Source organism: Gavia stellata, chromosome 7 (genome assembly GCF_030936135.1).
Source record: "Gavia stellata isolate bGavSte3 chromosome 7, bGavSte3.hap2, whole genome shotgun sequence".
NCBI lineage: Eukaryota > Metazoa > Chordata > Aves > Gaviiformes > Gaviidae > Gavia > Gavia stellata.
In genome coordinates, this window is record NC_082600.1 from 46566053 (window position 1) to 46586031 (window position 19979).

The 19979-nt window shown below is 40.2% G+C and overlaps 1 protein-coding gene across 1 annotated transcript in view; it reads right to left on the reverse strand.

The window, feature by feature from the left end:
- Window positions 1-19979, reverse strand: part of EXT2 (exostosin glycosyltransferase 2) — an 80530-nt gene that overhangs the window by 44333 nt on the left and 16218 nt on the right. The window contains exon 7 of the mRNA XM_059819244.1: window positions 194-325. Within this exon, the coding sequence (XP_059675227.1) occupies window positions 194-325 (132 nt within the window). The remainder of the gene's footprint in view (window positions 1-193; window positions 326-19979) is intronic.

Sequence of the window (19979 nt, forward strand, 5' to 3'; positions counted from 1 at the left end):
AACTGCTAGTTATTTTGCCAGTTGTCATAAAATATATTAGCTTCATCTGTGCAAGTTACCAACACAACACATACACACACACAAACACACATACACAGAATTATTACCAAGTTTCATAGCACATACCTTTTATATGAGAAACAAAAACAAACCCACAATTTGTTTTATGAGGGAAACAAACGAATTTACTTACCACAGCTGGAGGATCATTCCATTCTTCATAAGAAATGGCAGCATATGGGTAAATTCTATCATTGATAATCTGAAGAGTAGCAAGAGCAATTGCTTTCATCGATCGGAAATATGCTTCCCAGAACCACCTTGCCTGTAAAGAGAATAAAGTTCACTTTCACACTGCACAGATCCAGTGCTTAATAATCAATTTTGGCTTGCCATGCACAATCTGTTCCATGCAGTCTACAAGTCAGGTGGGAATTAAATTAGGAGGCATGTTTATTGTAGCTAGAATATTTCCATAGAGCCTGAAGGCTTCAAACTCAACCCCACCCCCTCAAAAAAGCAGGATTTACAGCCAATAAAAAGAAGCAGCAGCTTCTTTGCAAGTGATTAAATAGAACAAGAATACTTGAAGGGATCAGTTACTTTCACACTTTTATCATACATTTTCCTCTTGAAAAATGTTAAAAGCAGTTTGATCGTGGAACAGAAGAAATTGCTGTTATACTCAGTTTTTCCAAGGCAGAGGAATCCACGGTGCAGCTAAATAGCCAAATAAAAGCATGCAGCCTAAGAGGTGGAACTTAAAAGTCACCTTTTAACAACAATATTAGAGACAGCTGATCAGCTAGAGAATTTCAGTACTCATGAACCCTACCAAACTAATACCATCCCAAGCCTTCCAAAAAACAAGTATTATTTATACAAGTAAATATTAAGATTTTTACATAGAAGTACGTGCATATGCCAACTTGTTACAATCATTAATCTAGGCTAATTTACAACATGGTCAGTGTAAAACTGCTGAAATGAAGCATGTGATTTTCTTGTACACAGGCGCATGAATTTCACAGACGCGTCGTTTTCAAGCTAAGGTCCAGTATGGCAAGTTTGAATCTTGCCCCAGTTTCTATGTAAGACAAAAATGCTGGAAGAAAAGCAGGGTTTTGGAAATGAAAACGTTGACTTATCTGATTCTCTGTCAGAGACATAAACATACTTTTTAAATGCCTAGAACCACCAAATGATCCTGTAGGACTCCATCCAACCCAGAAGGAAACATGCTTTGCCAATAAATGCAGTTCAAGTGTTTTGGCCCAAGAGACGTGTATTTTTTCAACCTAGTTTTTCTTCACGCAACTCCAGCACCTCGAAGTGTCCAGCAGGTAATTTTATTTGCAGCCTCCCTATGGTTCAGTATCAACTATAAGAGTATGCATTTGCAACCAGGCTGTAGAACAATTAAAACAGAAGACTTTTTTTTTGATAATTGGAAGCTAAAGAAAGCTTTCAGAGCCAGAATACAACTGAAGACAACACACGAATTTGGACAAGTGCTATTTTACTCTTGCTATGGATTCCTTAAACAGCAAAAAGGCTCTACAGATAGGCCGTTTTTAATCATGTGCTATGAGAATATTAAATAATATTATTTAGAATATTAAGTTACTAAAGGAATACCAAGTTTTTGGAGCTACAGGCTTTAAGATGAACCAAAAATAACTCTCGTTTAGCTGTTGTTAACGTGTTGCCAGTGTGTCTCTCTCCGCAGGTCATTACTTTTCAGTAGAAGACAGAGGGATTCCTACATGTACACTTTGTGCTGGAGCATTCCTCGGCTAAACAACAGCATACAGGAAAGATGACAAGTAGGGAAAATGCAAATTCACAAGCAAACTTGCACATATTCACACATATGCTACCCTGTACTTTACAGTGAGCGTAAGCTGTGGGATTCCGAACTAAAGACCTGTTGCCGAAACACTGGCCCTAAAACTCGACTCTGTGGGTAGTTTGTAAAACAGGTTCTTCAGAAGAGTTCTGTTAAATATTTGAGATGAAAAAAATCCATGCTGCAATTCAAAAAAACAAACTAGGAAAGAGACAAGTGCTACTTTTACTGTGAGAAAACATTAACAACCATAAGCCTTACTACTTCACAGTACTTCAAAATTTTATTAAGACTGATGAATATGTCCAAAAATCCCACTTCTCTGGAGCTTGTCACCCAGAGAGAGTGCAAAGCAATTTCACTCTGGAACAGAATCACTTCCCTCTCCTTATTTCTCTCCCTGGTAGGACTTAACAGCTGGCTAACAGGCCGACTACCAAGAACACAGAAGAAAACAACTATTACGTCCAACTGTAAAAGCAAAAGAATTATATAAATGGGTAAGAACAAATAACGTCTGCCTTCCTAAAGTACCAAAAAGACACTAAATAAAGCAAACACCACAGGCTAAACAAAGACTTAAGTGTTCCTTTCCCTATGTCCCATTTCTTAAGAAAAATGTATTATCCAGAACTCAGCAGCAACTGATTTAAAAAGAAAACCAGAAGTAGATTAAGAATTAAAATTGACCAGAACAGTGAACCTCTCTATCAAAGTATCCTAAATAAACAAGAGTAAGAACACAGATTTCAAATTTCATTTTCACATTAGAAAACAGTTCAGAACCACTGCTATAAGCAGCACTAAGTAGGAAGAAGGAATTATTTTGTGTTGCCTTTTAACATGTAACTTTATAAAGCAATTAAGTAGCTGTTAATTTTGTGAAATACACACAGGACCATCTATTCAATAACATTAATATTAAATAACATTGTTATTAAATGACAGCATTCCCATACTGTTCTAACTCTAAGATTGTTTATTAATATGTAATATCTATGATTATCTAGCCTCGTAACAATCAAAGCCGGTTTTCTGCCTTCGGCAAAACTAGGATGGATCTGAGCTAGCTTCTCTTTGCCGAAAGAATGTTTGCAATGTCGGGCGAGATCACACCTTTATACCAGAAGCAAAACTGGAGAAGAGGGCAGAGGGAATTTACTTTTTATAGACTAATATTTATGTAATTAATTTTTGGTAAAGAGTTAGAAAATGTTCCCACAGTTGGTTGTAATTTTTTGGAGTTGTGTTTCTTTAAGGCAGAACTCAAAACCTTCTAAGGGGATTCGAAGTCTCCAAACAGATGTTTCAGGGTCTTATTACTTCCTCCCCACCTTGTTTGCTTTTATAAAGCAGAACTGATTAACATGGCTTGCTAGTGTCTGCTGCTCAGCATGCAAAGTTACTGAACATTTTGGGAAAGTTTTCTATTGGGAAGATGTATGTCGATTCCATTTGAAATCTATTTTCTGCTCTACTTGGTGTGGCTGAAAAGCTTGTGTTGGCATGTAACAAATACCTAGGAGGGATAAAAATCCCATGAACACGTTTGGGATACAGGAGAGAGAAACAACAAGAAAAAAAAAGAAAAAAGAAAAAAAGGAGAGATCTGTTCCTGACTCCTGTGCCAACTTCCTTAGTATTCTTACATAGTTTTCAGAGCTGTCCATTTCTCTTTTCCATATCTATGAATTCAGAAGACTAACAGTTATATACTTGAGAGTAGCTTTAGTACACTGGGTAATGTTTGTAAGGTATTGCAACTGTAACATACTAATTAGAGCTACCGGAAAGCCTTTCAGGATCTTGAAATGAATGATCCATAATTACAAATCTCGTCCTCCACATAGCATTGATTATACACAGTCTACAACTATGAAATGGGTCAAGCTACCATTCCTTTCAACTTGAACTGAAATTAACTTCTAGTACTCAAGTAGTCTGCTTGATGAGGTTTCAGAATTTTCTAAGGAAACACACTATGTGGACCACAGACTTATAGGGAATTCTAACTTTGTATACACCTAAATATTGCCTAGGTCACGGGCCATCTAAATTCTAAATAGAGATCAAACGTGTACTTTGTACAACTGCCAAAACGACACAGACGAATGTATGTTAACCTATGGGATCTTGTTCTGGGTGTACAGCTTACCAGGAGCTGCAAACCGGTATTTAAGAAACACAGCTTCTCTACCCCTTCTAAATTTCTAGGTAAACAGAAAATCTAGGATGGATCCAAGATGAAAGACAGAAATGCATTACCTTCTATAACAGTTTTACCAACGTGTGGACGAGTCAAACGTAGAGTACTGAATGCCTTCAGTGAGAATGAGAAATACATGATATTATTGGGTTGCCCAATAGGTTGGCAGTGACTTGAATCTCTTAAAATACAATAGATTCCCCATGAAATTAATTCGCCTGAATTCAATTTCTGCAGAAAATTTTACAAATCCAAGACAGCCTCACCATGAAAGCCAAAGACTGAAGGAATCTGAGACCAAACTCTCCCCTCTCTTCAAGAGACGAGCTCTGCAGACTAAGGTCACAAACATGGGCATGCCAGGAGGTAGCTCCAAGTCATTTCTCCTCCTTCCTCCACACTCCAGTTTCAACTGCTGCATCCTTATTAGATCAGCCATGAAACCCCACCACTTTCTGTAAAGGCTAAAATTGCCTAATATAATGTAGCGGTATTAATTTACCTCTAAAAACACGTATGCACACTTTGAGGAACGCTAGCAACATCTGTAAGACAGAAGAGTAAGTTTAGAAACTTTGCATAGTTTTCTTCCTCGCAACTGTAGATGGTATGGGAAATTTTGCATTCCTTAAACCAAGTAAGCAAGCATCCAAACCAAAAGTTCAATTCCACTTCTTTTCAGTTCCGGGGTTTTGTTCAGGTGGACTACGAAGAAACTAAACTGACAATATTCAGCACATGCTGGTACAGGCAAGAGCTTGGGACAGAAGCATTTGTGGTTATTTTCGTAGGGGACAACAGGCAGCAGCACCCAGCCATAGGGTAGCCTACTCGCAGAAAGTAACATTTATTTAAGTAAGGTGTTATTTTCCTTAGAAATAAACACACTTGGGGGCCTAGCATCTCCTTATAAGCTCTTTACAAGCCAGCATAGCATCAGGTTACACAGTCCATTCATATAATGTTTATAAGTTCTAGTGTTAATGCCACTAACAGTGCTCCGGTGTAGAGTGCAAGACAGATCAATGTAAATCTTTTGATTAGTTTGTGAAAAGAAAAACACTGGGCATGAGGCAAGGAAAAGAATACTTTCTGTAACATTTAGATCAAGAGGAAAACAGGCCATGAAAGGAACTTTCTAGCCTCCTGTCTTTTCACAGCCCATGATTTGGTGAGAGTTGGTAAAGTTTGCAAAAGGGGAAAAACCAAGATTCGCAGAAGAGTAGTAAAAGTTAACTGCCTGTAAACTACCACTTCTCTCAGCTTTTAGGTCAGGCGCCATGATGCTGTAAGATTTTGCCCCACTGCAGGAGTTCAGTGTTTCCAAAATGCCTTGAAAAGGTTTACGAGGCCTTAAAATATAACCATTTTCACACTGGCTGGGGTGACTCTACTTAAAGGCTTTCCCTTCTCGATGGCTCTTGGTGTTCCTGGGTTTTACTCCCTGACCAGGGAAGTCTGGCCGAAGAAAAGAGCATGGCTGTATTGGGTTTGCGTGGCAGCGTTTCGGTAGCGGGGGGGCTACAGGGGTGGCTTCTGTGAGAAGCTGCTAGAAACTTCCCCCGTGTCTGATAGAGCCAATGCCAGCCGGCTCCAAGACGGATCTGCCACTGGCTAAGGCTGAGCTAATCAGCAACAGTGGTAGCGCCTCTGTGATAACATATTTAAGAAGGAGGGGAAAAACTGGGAAACAGCAGCTGGAGGAGAGAGGAGGGAGAATATCTGAGAGAAACAACTCTGCAGACCCCAAGGTCAGTGCAGAAGGAGGGGAGGAGGTGCTCCAGGCACCGGCGCAGAGGTTCCCCGGCAGCCCGTGGTGCAGACCATGGTGAGGCAGGCTGTGCCCTGCAGTCCACGGAGGTCCACGGTGGAGCAGATATCCACCTGCAGCCCATGGAGGACCCCACACCGGAGCAGGTGGATGCCCAAAGGATGCTGTGATCCTGTGGGAAGCCCATGCTGGAGCAGGCTCCTGGCAGGACCTGTGGAGCTGTGGAGAGAGGAGCCCACGCTGGAGCAGGTTTGCTGGCAGGACTTGTGACCCCACGGGGGACCCACACTGGAGCAGTCTGTGTCTGAAGGACTGCACCCCGTGGAACGGACCCATGCTGGAGCAGTTCGTGAAGAGCTGCAGCCCGTGGGAAGGACCCACATTGGAGAAGTTCGTGGAGAACTGTGTCCCGTGGGAGGGACCCCACGCTGGAGCAGGGGAAGAGTGTGAGGAGGAAGGAGCGGCAGAAACAACGTGTGATGAACTGACCGCAACCCCCATTCCCCGTCCCCCTGCGCCGCTCGGGGGGAGAGGTAGAAAATCGGGAGTGAAGTTGAGCCCGGGAAGAAGGGAGGGGTGGGGGGAAGGTGTTGCTTTTTAAGATTTGGTTTTACTTCTCATTATCCTACTCTGATTTTGATTGGTAATAAATTAAACTAATTTCCCCAAGTCAAGTCTATTTTGCCCATGATGGTAGTTGGTGAGTGATCTCCCTATGTCCTTATCTCGACCTACGAGCCTTTCCTCATATTTTCTCTCTCCTGTCCAGCTGAGGAAGGGGAGTGAGTGAGCGGCTGTGTGGTGATTAGTCCGGCTGGGACTAAACCACGACAATGGCCTAGCTGCAGCAGCAGCACCGGCCTGGAAGCTCGGTGATCTTGCTGCTAATCCTGGTTCTGTTACTTATTCACAGACAAATACTTGACATTCATTCGATTTCTTGCTTCTACTTCAGCCTCTCAGCAGTATCTGTTAATACCCACCTCACAGAGATGTTGTGAGACTTAACCATCCTAGGCCTGTCAAATTTTGGGGTGGAGGAGAACAGAAAAAATTTAACTTTATCCCCTCTTATTATAATAAAACTAATATTTATCTAACCAACACTACCAAAGTAACTGACTGTGGCAACCCTTTGCTAAAATGTGTACCTTCAGCAGAGGTATAAAAGATATCACGAGAAATATCTACAGCTCCGTTGGGTATCAAACAGCTCTGGGCATGGAAGTTTGTACACTAAGACCTTCAGGCTCTTAAGTTACATGTGGTACCGTAAGATAATCAGATGTTTTTTAAGTTACTGAGACCTAACAAGTTATTGCCCATCAAGCAAGCTACTATAATTGGTCACAGGCAACCTCCCCATAACCTCTTTCCATTGCGCAGTAGGATTAGATAGGCTACTGAGGTTCAAGATAAACTGAATTATTATGTATTTGCCCCATACTAAAGATGCATATGAAGACAGCTGATGATATATAATAATCAGATAGCAAGTTTGAGCTCTCAAACCCCCTAACTCCCCCCCAGCCCCAACATAAAATGGGACTCAAGAGAGAGCATAAGTTCCTCTTTTGAAGGAACAAGTATTTTATAAAAAGTTTCCCTAAGCAAATTTTAGGTTCAGACTGAGGACCCTATAACCCCAAACTCGCACATTTTTCTGCCTATGAATTGTAACCTGCCCCCTCTTTCCGGACCGCCTTGCTGTTTCTACAGCTGGTTCCCTGGTCCAACAGCTACCTTGCTGCTCACACTTACCACTTTTAGCACGCAGTTCTTCAGCAAAGATGATACCAGCTGGGTCAGCTAAAACCAGTGCCATCTTTGTTTCTTTACACAGGCTTACAAGAAACCCTCGGAAGACTTTATGCTATTAAGCATTAGAGAGTAATTTGTTGTTTCTCAAAAGTGGTAAGAATTTGGGTTTAAAACAAAGTGCTTCTTTGGTTTAGGACCCTTAGCAATATCACACAACCAAGTTCAACACACCTAAAACTGGCTGGCTCGATCTTCTCTCTGTATCACTGAGGAAAATAAAATAGGAACATTCAGAGAGAAATTTAGAGCTCTGGTAGCTTAAAATACCTCCCGAACAACCCATTCTCCTCTTATTAAGGGAGCATGAGAGGACAGAGCAAGTGACCAGCTGTGGGCTACGATCCTTCTTTCCCTTAAAGCCCTATCTTCAGAAATGATCTGAGGGCCCTCTCATTTTCCCGGAAAGGCACGAAGATTTAAAATGAGAACAAACAAGAATGTAGGGTACATTTTTCAAAAATAATTCATGTGTTTCAGGCTACAGAAAAAGATAAGAGCCATGCTCTGGAAAGTTGACTTGCTTTTGGGGCGCCAGTTCAACTACCCAAAACGGGAGGTAACCTCTTTAGAAATGGCAATCTGAAAGTAAAAAATTAGATTCCTGTCCCCATACGCAGACTACTATGTAGGAATTTTAAGAGTTAATCCATTGCCTAAAATTGAAAAGCTTTCCGAGTTATTTTCATGTTTTATAGAAGATCAGATTAAAAGCACCTTTCAAATTTGACCACAGCTGGTTGTGTTGTGTCTATTTGTCAACAAGGACCTATCCAAGAAAAGCAGTAGCGTAGGCATTGTATAAAGAGTGCTCGTAACATCAGCATGCCACTTTTAAGGCTAAAAAATGGGCGTAGCAAGGAATTGCACTTCTGGGGGTGTCTGATCACTTCAGATAAAGACTAATCCATAATTCAACACTGGGTTTTCCCAAAGCTCAAACCAGAATTTTCTCCAGAAAGGAAGAGGAGGAATTAGCAGTAGAACAATGCAGGTGTTTCCAGTTTAGCTAAGGTTTGCTTCTAATGGAACACAACAATGTTCTTTTAACATCGTTTCTGAATTTTCATTCCATCTTTCAACTCTTGTTTCTGAGCTATGCATGATTCCCAAGTAAAGCCCTGAAAACATTCATGTATTTAACTTATACAACTTATATGAGTGGCCTATAGAGCAATGTTCCTTAATTACAAGACACTTCTGCAGGATGAGCAAGCAAAACAGTAATTTGTATCATTACAACCCTACATTTTAAGAAAGAGATTCTAGATAGACATTTTATAGTGCTGTTTTTTATTGTAATTCAGTCTCAAAAAATACCTCTTCAAAAATAAAGCAGTAGGTAGATTTAATCACCTGGCTCAATATTCTCCACTGCATACTTCAGCCATGAAACAAGCACATTTGCCTACTTCAGATACAACTGAGAGTGAAAACTACATCTTTCCACTATCCAAATTTCTTTTTTTTTTTTTTCTTTTTCATTTTGAAGCCGCTGATTCATAAGGGGACAGAGGTCAGAGTTCGAAATGCTAGTCTTACTCTTCAGATACCAGCCGCTTGGGAGTAACTCACTTCTACTGGCTCTCAGTTTTATTGCTGTAAACTACTTGACAAACGCCAACTCGTAAGAGCTAAGGGTAAAGGAAAATGTTAGCGCAAGGTCAGATATTAATCTTAAGCTTCTTGCACTGCAGTCTTCCTCAGATTCTCCTCTTTGGTGCTTTGAAAAGAATCACTTGTATCCGTTATAGTAACCCATACATACAAGAACACATACTATGCATATATGAGAACGGTTCTTTGAAACATATCTGTTAAAGTTAACACTTTGAGCCTTGCTTCCATACGTTCAGATAATTTGTTGGGGTTTTGATTTTTATGTTTGTTTTGGGGTGTTTTTTGTTTGTTTTTTTTTTTTTAAGATTTTCGTCTTCTGTTATGAACAAGAGCTTTGTTCTGCTTAAAATCTGGCTCAAATATATGACACAGAAACAGCTATTTTTAACAGAACAGTTGTCATTCTCTCTCATGAAACAGTAACATTTTATATGGTTTTGAAATCCTGCATTATCTTGACCCCTAAAATACAGATTCCTACTATTTCTCGTCCTAGTGATCGTAACTTAGTTTTAAAAATAACAAGAACACAAGACTTGACTAAATAAAAATACCGCTTAGCACTGGCATTCTCCCCTCCCTCCATATATTTCTGCACCTCTAACTTGCTTCTTTGATTAATGAGTGTGTCAGCTTCACAACTCTGTTGCAGAAGGCAACATTGCACCAGCCAGGAAGCCTGACTTACTGCCCTGGCACCCTACAAATCCACTGCCAAAATACATTTCAGTTACAGAGCCAACAAATAGGTATCAGCACTACGAGCAGCAAGGAACCACTTCATTCTCAGCTGTGGCTGGGAATACTGTCGCAAAGCACGGAGACAGAGCCAGCAAAGAAAGGAGCAGGATGAGAAAAAAAGCGTAGTTTCATAAAGCACTTAGAGCTTTAAAAACATGTAATGTAAAAATGGCTCCCATTTACTGAATTCCCTTTGCTCCCAAAGAGCTTTCAGTTCTATCTTCCTATTTACAGGCAAATGGCATGTGTTGACACCACAGAAATAACACAGCTGTAAGCGTAATATAGATCCTGCTCTGGCTTCCAGATAGTCATATCTACACAATCATCATTGATAATGATGGAAAGACACAAAAAATACCCCACTCTCCTTCCTTCCAGCTTCCAGGAGTTTGCAGGGCTCCCTAATTACTCCAGTTTCACCAGGCTGCTACTGTGAAGGGGCAGGCACACCTAACCTGAGGAGTAATCAAAATTACTTGGATCTGTATCATCTTTTTTATGACAAGTTGGTCCTTTGCACACTCCCTGTTAACCACATGAAACCAGACCTACAGTGAGCTAGACTTACACTATCATTGATTCAACAGAAGTCCAGAAAATAATAGAAAACAAGGATGTGTATGTAATTTGCAGGGAAGATTCAACTACTATATGACCACAAGTCGGGGGGTGGGGGGACTGTTTAACCACATTTCTTGACAAATGATGGACAGCTCCTGAAACTGAAAGCAATAGGTTTCTAGTCCCAGGGGTATCGCCTTCAAATATGTCTATGTTCTCAGGGTAGATCGGTTTTCCCCGCTGCAGGCGTCCTGCTGAGAGGTGAGGTCCCAAGCAAAACACAGGAATCTGACTGCAAGCCTTTGAGGTGGCAGGAGCCAAGGGGGGTTCAAAGACAAGGCTGGCTGGTGGGCAGCACCTCTGAGCATTGCAGAGGTTAGAGGTTAGTAAAGCAGGAGCCACTGGCCAATAAAACAGTGTTTGGAGAGCCCACTCTACAGATAAATTGGGGATCTGTTTACACCTTTCCCAGCTTTCTGAGTTACACACACTGATGCTTCCCACTGCGATCTTGTCCTATGTCCACCAGCATCTCCCCTCCGCAGCAGCTGCCCTGCTCTCTGCTGGTTGGCTTTATAACGTGGCTAAAGGATGCTTGGAAACTTTTAATCAGCATCCAGCATCAAAAATAAATAAATAAAAGCACAACGGCTTTTATTTGTGTCAACTGCTGCAACAAGATCTGTCTTGTTTGAGATTTCCCATGACTGCTGTACTAATGCTGGGAGAATAGAAGCTTAAATTCCCTTGATTAGAGAAGCTAAACACAAAGCAAGCCCAGTGCCAATCACACACATGAAAGGACAGCTTTTTGAAGCAAGGAAAAAAATAATCTAGGTAGGGTTACCACCATATTACAGCAGTCAAAAATCAGCACATACCTCAATTTCAGAGCTTAAGCTCTATACCAGGAAGAACTTGTCCTTTTGATGCAGACATGTTTTGCTCAGTTTCCTGTAAGCTATATAGTTCTATTTTATATAAGCATAAACATACACATACCCGCACACACACACAGTTCTCAACATTGGACAACTTTAACCACAGACATTACTGCCAGCATTGCCTGAATACAGATGTATCTTACTGAATTCTAGAAGGATAAAAGCTGAAGGGCTGGCAGTCATGGGGTGGGGTTTTTTCCATATCTACAGGAAAAATTCAGTTTAGGACATGGTGCTGCTTTTTTCCTCCACACCTTAAAAATAACTGATCTTAGCTCAAGCTACGTAAAAATACCTCGTCCTTCATGACTCAAGCTGTGCATGGCTGTATGGCTGTCTGCTGAAATAGATAAGGTGATTAATAATTGCTGGTTGTGATAATACTATGTGGTGGTCACACTGCAAGAGAACAGGATTGAAAATAATTCTACATGGACAAAATAATTGATAGACATCAAGAAGAGTTATTTATTTCTTCTTGGCAAACATCTGCAATAGCATGCTAAAGAGGCATATTCTTTACTGCATGAAGCCAAATTTTGTAAAAAAGAGAAAAGTAATCTCAAAGATAAACATTAAACCTTATTACAGAAGTCCTTGCTACCCCAAAAAAGATGGAAAGTACATCACCGACCAGCCTTCGCATATTTATTCTGTATTAATCTTTTGTTTCACCTGAACAATTAAAAACGTGAGGAAGGAGTTGTTTTCCCTCTCCCATCGATACATATATAACATGGCCTCTGCCATAGATGGAACTCACGTCTCAGGAGATTCCCTGAAGCACTGGCTGCTAAACACAGGTAGCAACAGATCAAAACCAAAACGAGTGGTGAGAGGAAAAGCGCGCAGAGCCTGGCCTTGGTGCTGCTAGCTTACTGAAGCGCTGCAGACAGTTGGTTAACGGATGTTGCATTCATGCTCCGGCTTAACCTAATCACCGGATTCAGGATCAGGAACGTTTTTCCCAATGCCTCAACAGGCACCATTGATATTTTTTGCTTTTGTTTGCTACAGTGTTGGGAAGCATTTTATGGTAGACTGTGCTGTGGGGGGGAATTGAGATGAAGTAGTATGTGGACCCCCTGGGACTAGAATTCCATTACCAGCTGAGTCCGGCTGCAGGAAACTATTTCTTAAGCTTAACTGTAATCTAACAGCTTCTATCCAGGATTCCCTACTCCACTATTAGCATCCTGGAATATGCACGCCTTCTGTAATCCTCTTCAGAGCATCTGTACAGATTTAAGCCACCAGGATAGAATATGTATTCAAAGACAACTAATGCCAGGTGCCATCTTCATTTCTAAAGAGCATTCAAAATTGTCAGCTAATGGAAAAAGGAGAAAAACAAAAAAAGAGGAGCAGAGGGGAAAGGAAGGAGTCAACCCCCAGATACAAGTTATACCATTAGATGCCAAAAGGCATTACAGTATATTCCTAGCACAGCCCACTTTTCCATTTGTAACAAAGATACATAATTTTCCTATATACACACATCTAAGAAACTGTTAGATATATCTGCAGAATTTACAAAGATTAAAGGAAAAGCCATCTAAAGATTATCTGGCAGCAAATCGTTTCCATAGAACATGTAAAACCTTTGTAACTTGAAAGCCAAATGTTCCTACTGTTTTTTAAGATACATTTGATTTAGTCATTAAAACAGGACCCAGGACTTCTAAATTTCATTAGAAATATTATGATTTGACCTTGTACAAGTTACTTATGCCTCTATCCACTCATCAGTAAAATGGATACAAGACCAAGGTGTATTTACTACTACTATTTCATATACTTACAGGCAAATTACTACAGCAATGCAATGTATTTATACCACATCGGTAAATGCTAAAGTTGTAACACTTTCAATAATAAAGGGGTAAGTGGAGCAAGTGAATTTGATGAAGAAATGTGATGTGGTACAGACTAAGCAGCAGCAGAAGAGAGACAGCACAGAGTAACAAAGAATGAGTTGGCCAGGAGAGATGCTTAATAATCCATTTATCTGCAGCTAACTGCTTCATGTGCATGATACAGAAAATTTTCAAATATTCTTTCTAAAAGAAGTACATGCCTTTCCAATTTCTGGATCATGTGGGTTTATCTGTAGTCTATCCAAGCTGTGTATAGCAATCTGCAAAGGGTAAGTACTCAAAGTCCACTTTGCAACAACATACAGACTCTTAAAATACAGACTCTTAAAATCTAATCTTAAAACCCAAAAAATAACATTGCCTTAAAATAGCATAATTTCCCTCTTACAGTTGAAGTTTAACCTTTTGTTGTTTAGAGGCTGCAAACCTAGATACAAAGGCAGCACAACTGCATCCAATAAAAATTATTCATTGAGGTACTGATTGCTCTCAAATTTTTGAGCGCTTTCTCAGAGATGCCACGAAGACCACTCTGCAACGCAACAAGCATGAAAACAGTTTTCTTCATTCTGGAAAGCAACAGGGCAGGACAGACAACAGGAAAAAAAAAATCTAGGATAAGGATACTCTCCCGCAACAAATGAAGAGGGGAAGGGGGAGCGATGAAAGTCTCATATATAAATGCCAAGGATTCTACAACTCCCCTGGTGATCCTGGCAGTAAGCCAGGAAAAAGTTTTCTCTTTCCTTTGCTGTTTGCAGCAACAAATCTTTCCTCTGGGGGAGGGGTGAGAGGGCTGGAACTAACTTCACTGCATCTGATAAGATGGCAAATTGTCCAGGCCTGACATTTATGGGGGACCCGGAGCTCCACTGAAGCACTCTGGGAGGATTAAAGCAGGGTTAGCCTCTCCGATCGCACTCCTTAAAATGCTACAAATGGCAGACAGATGAAAGTTCGTTTCAATTCGATAATGATGAGTCTAAAGAACCGCGAGACAGAAGCTGTCCCCTGTCAAGCAAAGAACTGCGGCTGGAAGTTGAATACTCTCCTTAAAAGGACTTGTAAAAACCTACCTATGCTCAAAGAGCTTCCAGTGTCCAGATATTGAAACGAAGTTCTGTTTAATTGGCTAACAAGAACTAAATCCCATCTCTTATGTGAGCTGCACCACCCACAGGAAAACTCCACCACCCATTTGCTTTAACTCTATCCAGGACCGTTGCACTGGAAGAACGGGATGTTTCACACGCCGGCAGCGATTGCCTGGAGCCAGCAGAAAGGCTCATATAGCTGTCAGCAAGCTGATAAGAGTTGGAATTACTCTACAGAGCCCTCTTTAAAGAAGAGCCAAAGAAGCACATTAAATGAAAGGGAGGAGGGGTCAGAAAAGCCAGCCACTCATGTTGTTTTAACGTGGCACTAAAACAAGTCCTTGATTTATGCATGTGTCTTCAGCTCTGTTTGACCCGGAGTCTGAACTTTTCTTCAGGTCAGGGCTGAGGCACATGGGATGTGTGCTAGAAAAAACACAATAGCTTGTCCAGGTATTCCGACTGCGGGAACAAACGTTGCAAACTACATGTTTTCTATCCACATCTTTTAAACTGAATTTACATCCCTTTTTAGCTTTTAATTGTCCACACGGGCTGAAGAGACAGACTATCTGAAACTTTAATTAATAAAAATCAAGAATGTTGCGTGGCTGCTGTTTGAGAGAGTACCTTGTGGGGCTTCAGGAAAGTGAATTATCCATTCATACAAAGGAGGAAACACTATACATCACAGTCAGTATTGTCTCACTGAAGTGTTTGGCAGCCAGTGAAGTTAAGATGCATTTAAAAAAACCAGTGATGATCTGACAAGGTTATTCCCCAAGGCGTTGTAATACCAAGGTCTCCTGCAAACCTGAGTCCTGAAGTTGCATCACCACGACCGCACCAGGTCTGACCAAATGGCCTTCTGCTCCTGTATTCTCCCTCTGACAACGGCCCGCAGCAGGTACCCCAGGTACTCCTTCCCACAGACACAGCAAGCATAAGCCACCACTTCCCCAAAGTACTCTCCAGCTTCCGGAAGTCTGCAACTCAGGAAATTCTAAGCCAGAGGATGTATCTTTGCATTCATCTCTGACAGATTTTCCTCCTCTGCATTTCTTCTGTGAATGAAGAGACAAAATGCCAACAAAACGCCTTCACTCACACAAAATGCTGAAGCAGTGAGTCCCACAGACTACCTACTAGCTCTGGGAAAAGATATCTCCTTTTTTATTTTTTTAGACCAGATTCCCAATAATCTAAGTCCTAGGAAGCATCAAATGAATTTGTATCAAACAATGGACAGTCATATCCATCCACTTTCTTCATGACCTTCTTATCTTATAGTTCTGTATTATATTCTTGCTCCTCAATCTTATCCCCAATCATTCACTTTCAAGGTGAAGAGTGTTAGGTTATTTAATCACTCTTCTCATGAAACTTTTGCTCACTCTTGTTCTATTACATCCTTTTTAAGATGGGAGAACCGTAACTATGGACTGTATTCAGGGTGCAGACATACAACAGATTTATGCAGTGGCATAGTATTTTGTTCTCCACCTCTTTTCTAAAAATTCTTTACATTACTTTTTTTGACCATAACTGACCATGGAATTTATATTTTCACATAACTATTTATTACAGCTCTAAGAACTCTTTTCCAAGTGACAGCAGCTAGCTGAGAGGCCGTAACTGCCTACGAGAAGGCTGTTTTAAATTGCATATATACCCCTTTCTTTGTACACTGAATTTCATTTGTCACTTTAACATTCGGTCATGCTGTACCTGAATTTCTTTGGCCTAAGATGTGCCAGTTCCAAATGAAACCTTTCCCAAAGCAGAATCATTCATAAGAGGTAACTGCAAGGTTTTTTTTCTATTACTGTTAGCTTGAGCTGCAAATTTTCCCTTAAAAAGCCGTGCTGTTCTGGGGTGCTTACCTTCTACGCAGCTACCTAATTTTATGGAATTTTTTTATCTCCAACATCTCTGCCTCTCTCTAAGTTTGACTGAAATTGGGCAGTTACAGAAATCAGAAGAGAAATCAGCATGCACGTTGTATGCGATCATATCCTCGTTTCCCTAGGAAACCAGGATGAAAAGAATTCCTACACTCAAGAACACTAGCTCTTCATTCTTGTACCATTAGAGCACACAAAGTCACCCAGTCTTCCAGACTAGGTATTAATTCAAAAGTTTTATTTTTGGGAGGTGGGGAATGTTACAAAGTCAAAAAGGAGCCGGCACACAAAGCCTCCTTTTGAAAATAAACTCCTTACCTAAAATCCGTTGAGTAAGAATGGCTAAATAAACAGAGGAATAACTCTTCTATTCCCATTGCATAGTACTTTCATATTCTGAGCCTATGCCTTAACGAGCCAACCTGTGTTAAAAAACTTCCAAGTATGTTGACAGTTAGTGAGAAAAAACATTTACAAAGTGTCTGTATATTCAGATAGACAGATTCATCTCACAAAAAGAAGGGAAAAAAGGCACAGAGGCTCAGATGTAAGTTGAGGAAGACTTTCACACAAGTTAAAGACATTTACATTATCAACTACAGTGGTGAAATATGTTTCTAGAGATTAACAGGCTTTCAAAGCAAAACATTAGAAAAACTCTGTTGAGAGGGAAACTATAACAAGGCATGGGATAAGCAGATACCGGCGAAGTTTTGTTTTGCTTTTTTCCTCTACCTATTTCACTCTTCTTCAGGAGCAAGACAAAATTTCAACTTTCACTCTCCACCATACAGGTCTATTACATTTAATTCTATTTCTTGCCCCTCCGCTTCTAGAACTTTGCTATTACCTGGGTGCTGGTTTGTGGTGCAGAGAACATGAAAGCATAAGGATGCAGCATCAAGTCTGCTGGATCAGTAGCTGTGCAGCTGAGCTGCTTATCAACCTGCCTCCGGGCACTTCTGCCAGTGTTTCAGACTCCATATGGAACTATTTGTGAGAGGGGGACGGTTCAAGGAAGCTTCAAAGAAAAGGAGAATGACAACATTACCGTAGAAAACAGACAAGACAGCAGTCCCAAGGATGCATAAGTTTCGTCCAGACTGCTATTAATTTTAGCAGCTCAACTAGCAGAGGCTCTTTTTGATGGTCAATATGTTGGAGTTTGTAAGAGCTATCATATGCTAGCCTCGGTTTTCACGGACAGAGGCTGTACGTGTCGTATTGAAAATATGTAACCATTTTTCACAACAGCATAGACTAGGCTATGAGCACAGAAACTATTCCCTTTTATGAGGAAAGACAGGAAACTGAACCAGGAATTGGGGAGGGCAAAATGTTCTGCAAGTTTGAACAATAAAAGCGTAAGTTAATATGGCTAATCCCCAGACATCTCAGCACAATCAGCTATAATACAGGACAGTAGAAATTAATTCTGACTTCCCACACTCCAGCTCTCCTCAAACCCACAAACCTCTTTCCCGGTTTATACCATGTACTGTCTGACAAAACAACAGAGCAAAATAAAGCTGTATTATAGCTTTATTTTTCATACCAGCCGTAGATCCTAGCAGATGATGACTCCAAAGCTAAAGCACCTATATTTCACCCTCTTCGTGACAGTATTGTGTGATGCTCATGATCAGTGTACAAACTATAAGAAAATATTTTCAAATACAGTTCTTATATGTATTTTAAATGTAATGACTTCTCTAAGAGCCTTCCTCTCTTCTCCAGCAGATGCACAGCTAGAAGTACTTCCAGAAACAAACGAAAAATAAAGCATGGAGAAAATTTTACTCATTAAAAGCAGATAATCTATTTCAACTTGAAAAAAATTATATATACATATGTACATGTGGGTATATACGTGTGTGTGTATACATAGTCTAACCTTGATGCACAATCTCCAGAGAATCAACTGCAATAAAATACTGCAAGAAGAGTACCTCATCACCAAAGAAAACTGGCAAGCTAACATTTACAATAAAATTTCTTTTAACTATGAGATTTTCCAGCTAAGGATAAGAATTATGTCATAATCAAGACAACCACTGAAACCAAAGCCGTTGGACAGCAAGGCTCCAATCCCACAAAGGTTATCAGACCCACAAAGTCTAATGGGTATGATGAATGCATGCTTCATCCTACTAAAAACCAGGAGAAATTTAGAGCAAGAAATTTATTCTGTTTGGCTAAAAAGAGTATGATCTCAACCAGACCCAAGTCAGAACACGTCAACTGGTTTCTTAATTTTCTGACAAAGTATGTTAATTGGCAAGGACTTGGCAAAGCACATTTCACAAGTCTTTATCAAAAACATATCATCTCTCTTAGTGGAATTTCATGTGCAACAAAAACAGTTTTTGAAATAAAACCTAAAAACATCCTAACTCCAAAGGAAACAGTGAGATGTCATAAAACAAGTTTCAAACCAATTTTAATAAAAGCTCTTTGCAAAGATCACTTTCTCCTCATTTTAACATCAGTTGTGGACTAATCTTTTTGTAACTTATATCAAACTCCCAGTGTTTCCCAATGTAAAAACAAGAAAGATGATGATCATTGTGATCTAACTATCTTTGTTTCCATCTCAATGCTCAGTGAAAGCTAGAATGGACTGGAAAAAAACAAACGTACCACAAGACCAGTTTCAGTCAGTCCTCTTCCACTCGACAAAAAACAAGCATCAAAATATTGTATATCAAGTGTCATTAGCCCTTGAAGTTGAAGCAGCAAAAGAAAGCGGTTTAAATACTATTGAGAAATATGGGTTACTTGCAAAACCAGAATATTTTGAAGCTTTTGTTGCCCTTCCATGGCTAAGCAGAATAAACAACTGCTATAGATCACGTCTGAAAACTTGTATAAATCACTCCAGTTCATTTGCAGATTCATTCCATAAATGGGTATTAGTTGAGTTTCATTTTAGTAACTCCTTGCCCAAGAAACAAAATAGAGCACTTCTGACAAAATTACTTTGCTTCTGAACTACCCTTAGCACCAGCCTCCTCAAAAGGTTCATTCCAACTTCAAATTCTCTCTTCTCCTATCCTCACTTTAGCCTTATTTTGTGAATCTTTGTTCATTAATTCCTGTACATTGCTGCTGAAGCGAAGACACTGAAAAAAAATGGGAAGACATTTCGTCTAGCCAAAAAGTCCTAAGATACTTTCCCAAACCATTTACATTGCAAGACAGCAAGTAAAGCATGCAACTGCTCCCTACTGTGAGACTGACGAGGAGGAAGGAAACAAAAATCTGTAGCGCAGGTGGAATATTAGTGCATATTTATCAATGAGGAGAAGCAATCAGGTTACCAGTAGTCCACACAGTATCAGTCACTAAGTACTTGTTCACCATATCAGACAGCTAGAACATAGAACCACGTATCAGCGAGGGAATTTCACAGATGCTTGCGCTGGGACTACACCTTGTAAATAAGGCTGACAGGACATGAAATGTATGGATAGCATGTTTAAGTATCCTCAATATGCATACAGAAATAAATTCACAAAGACAAGAGAAAGACAGACCTTGTGATTTCATCCTGATACTCTTACTACCAAAACACACAACTGTATCCTCAAC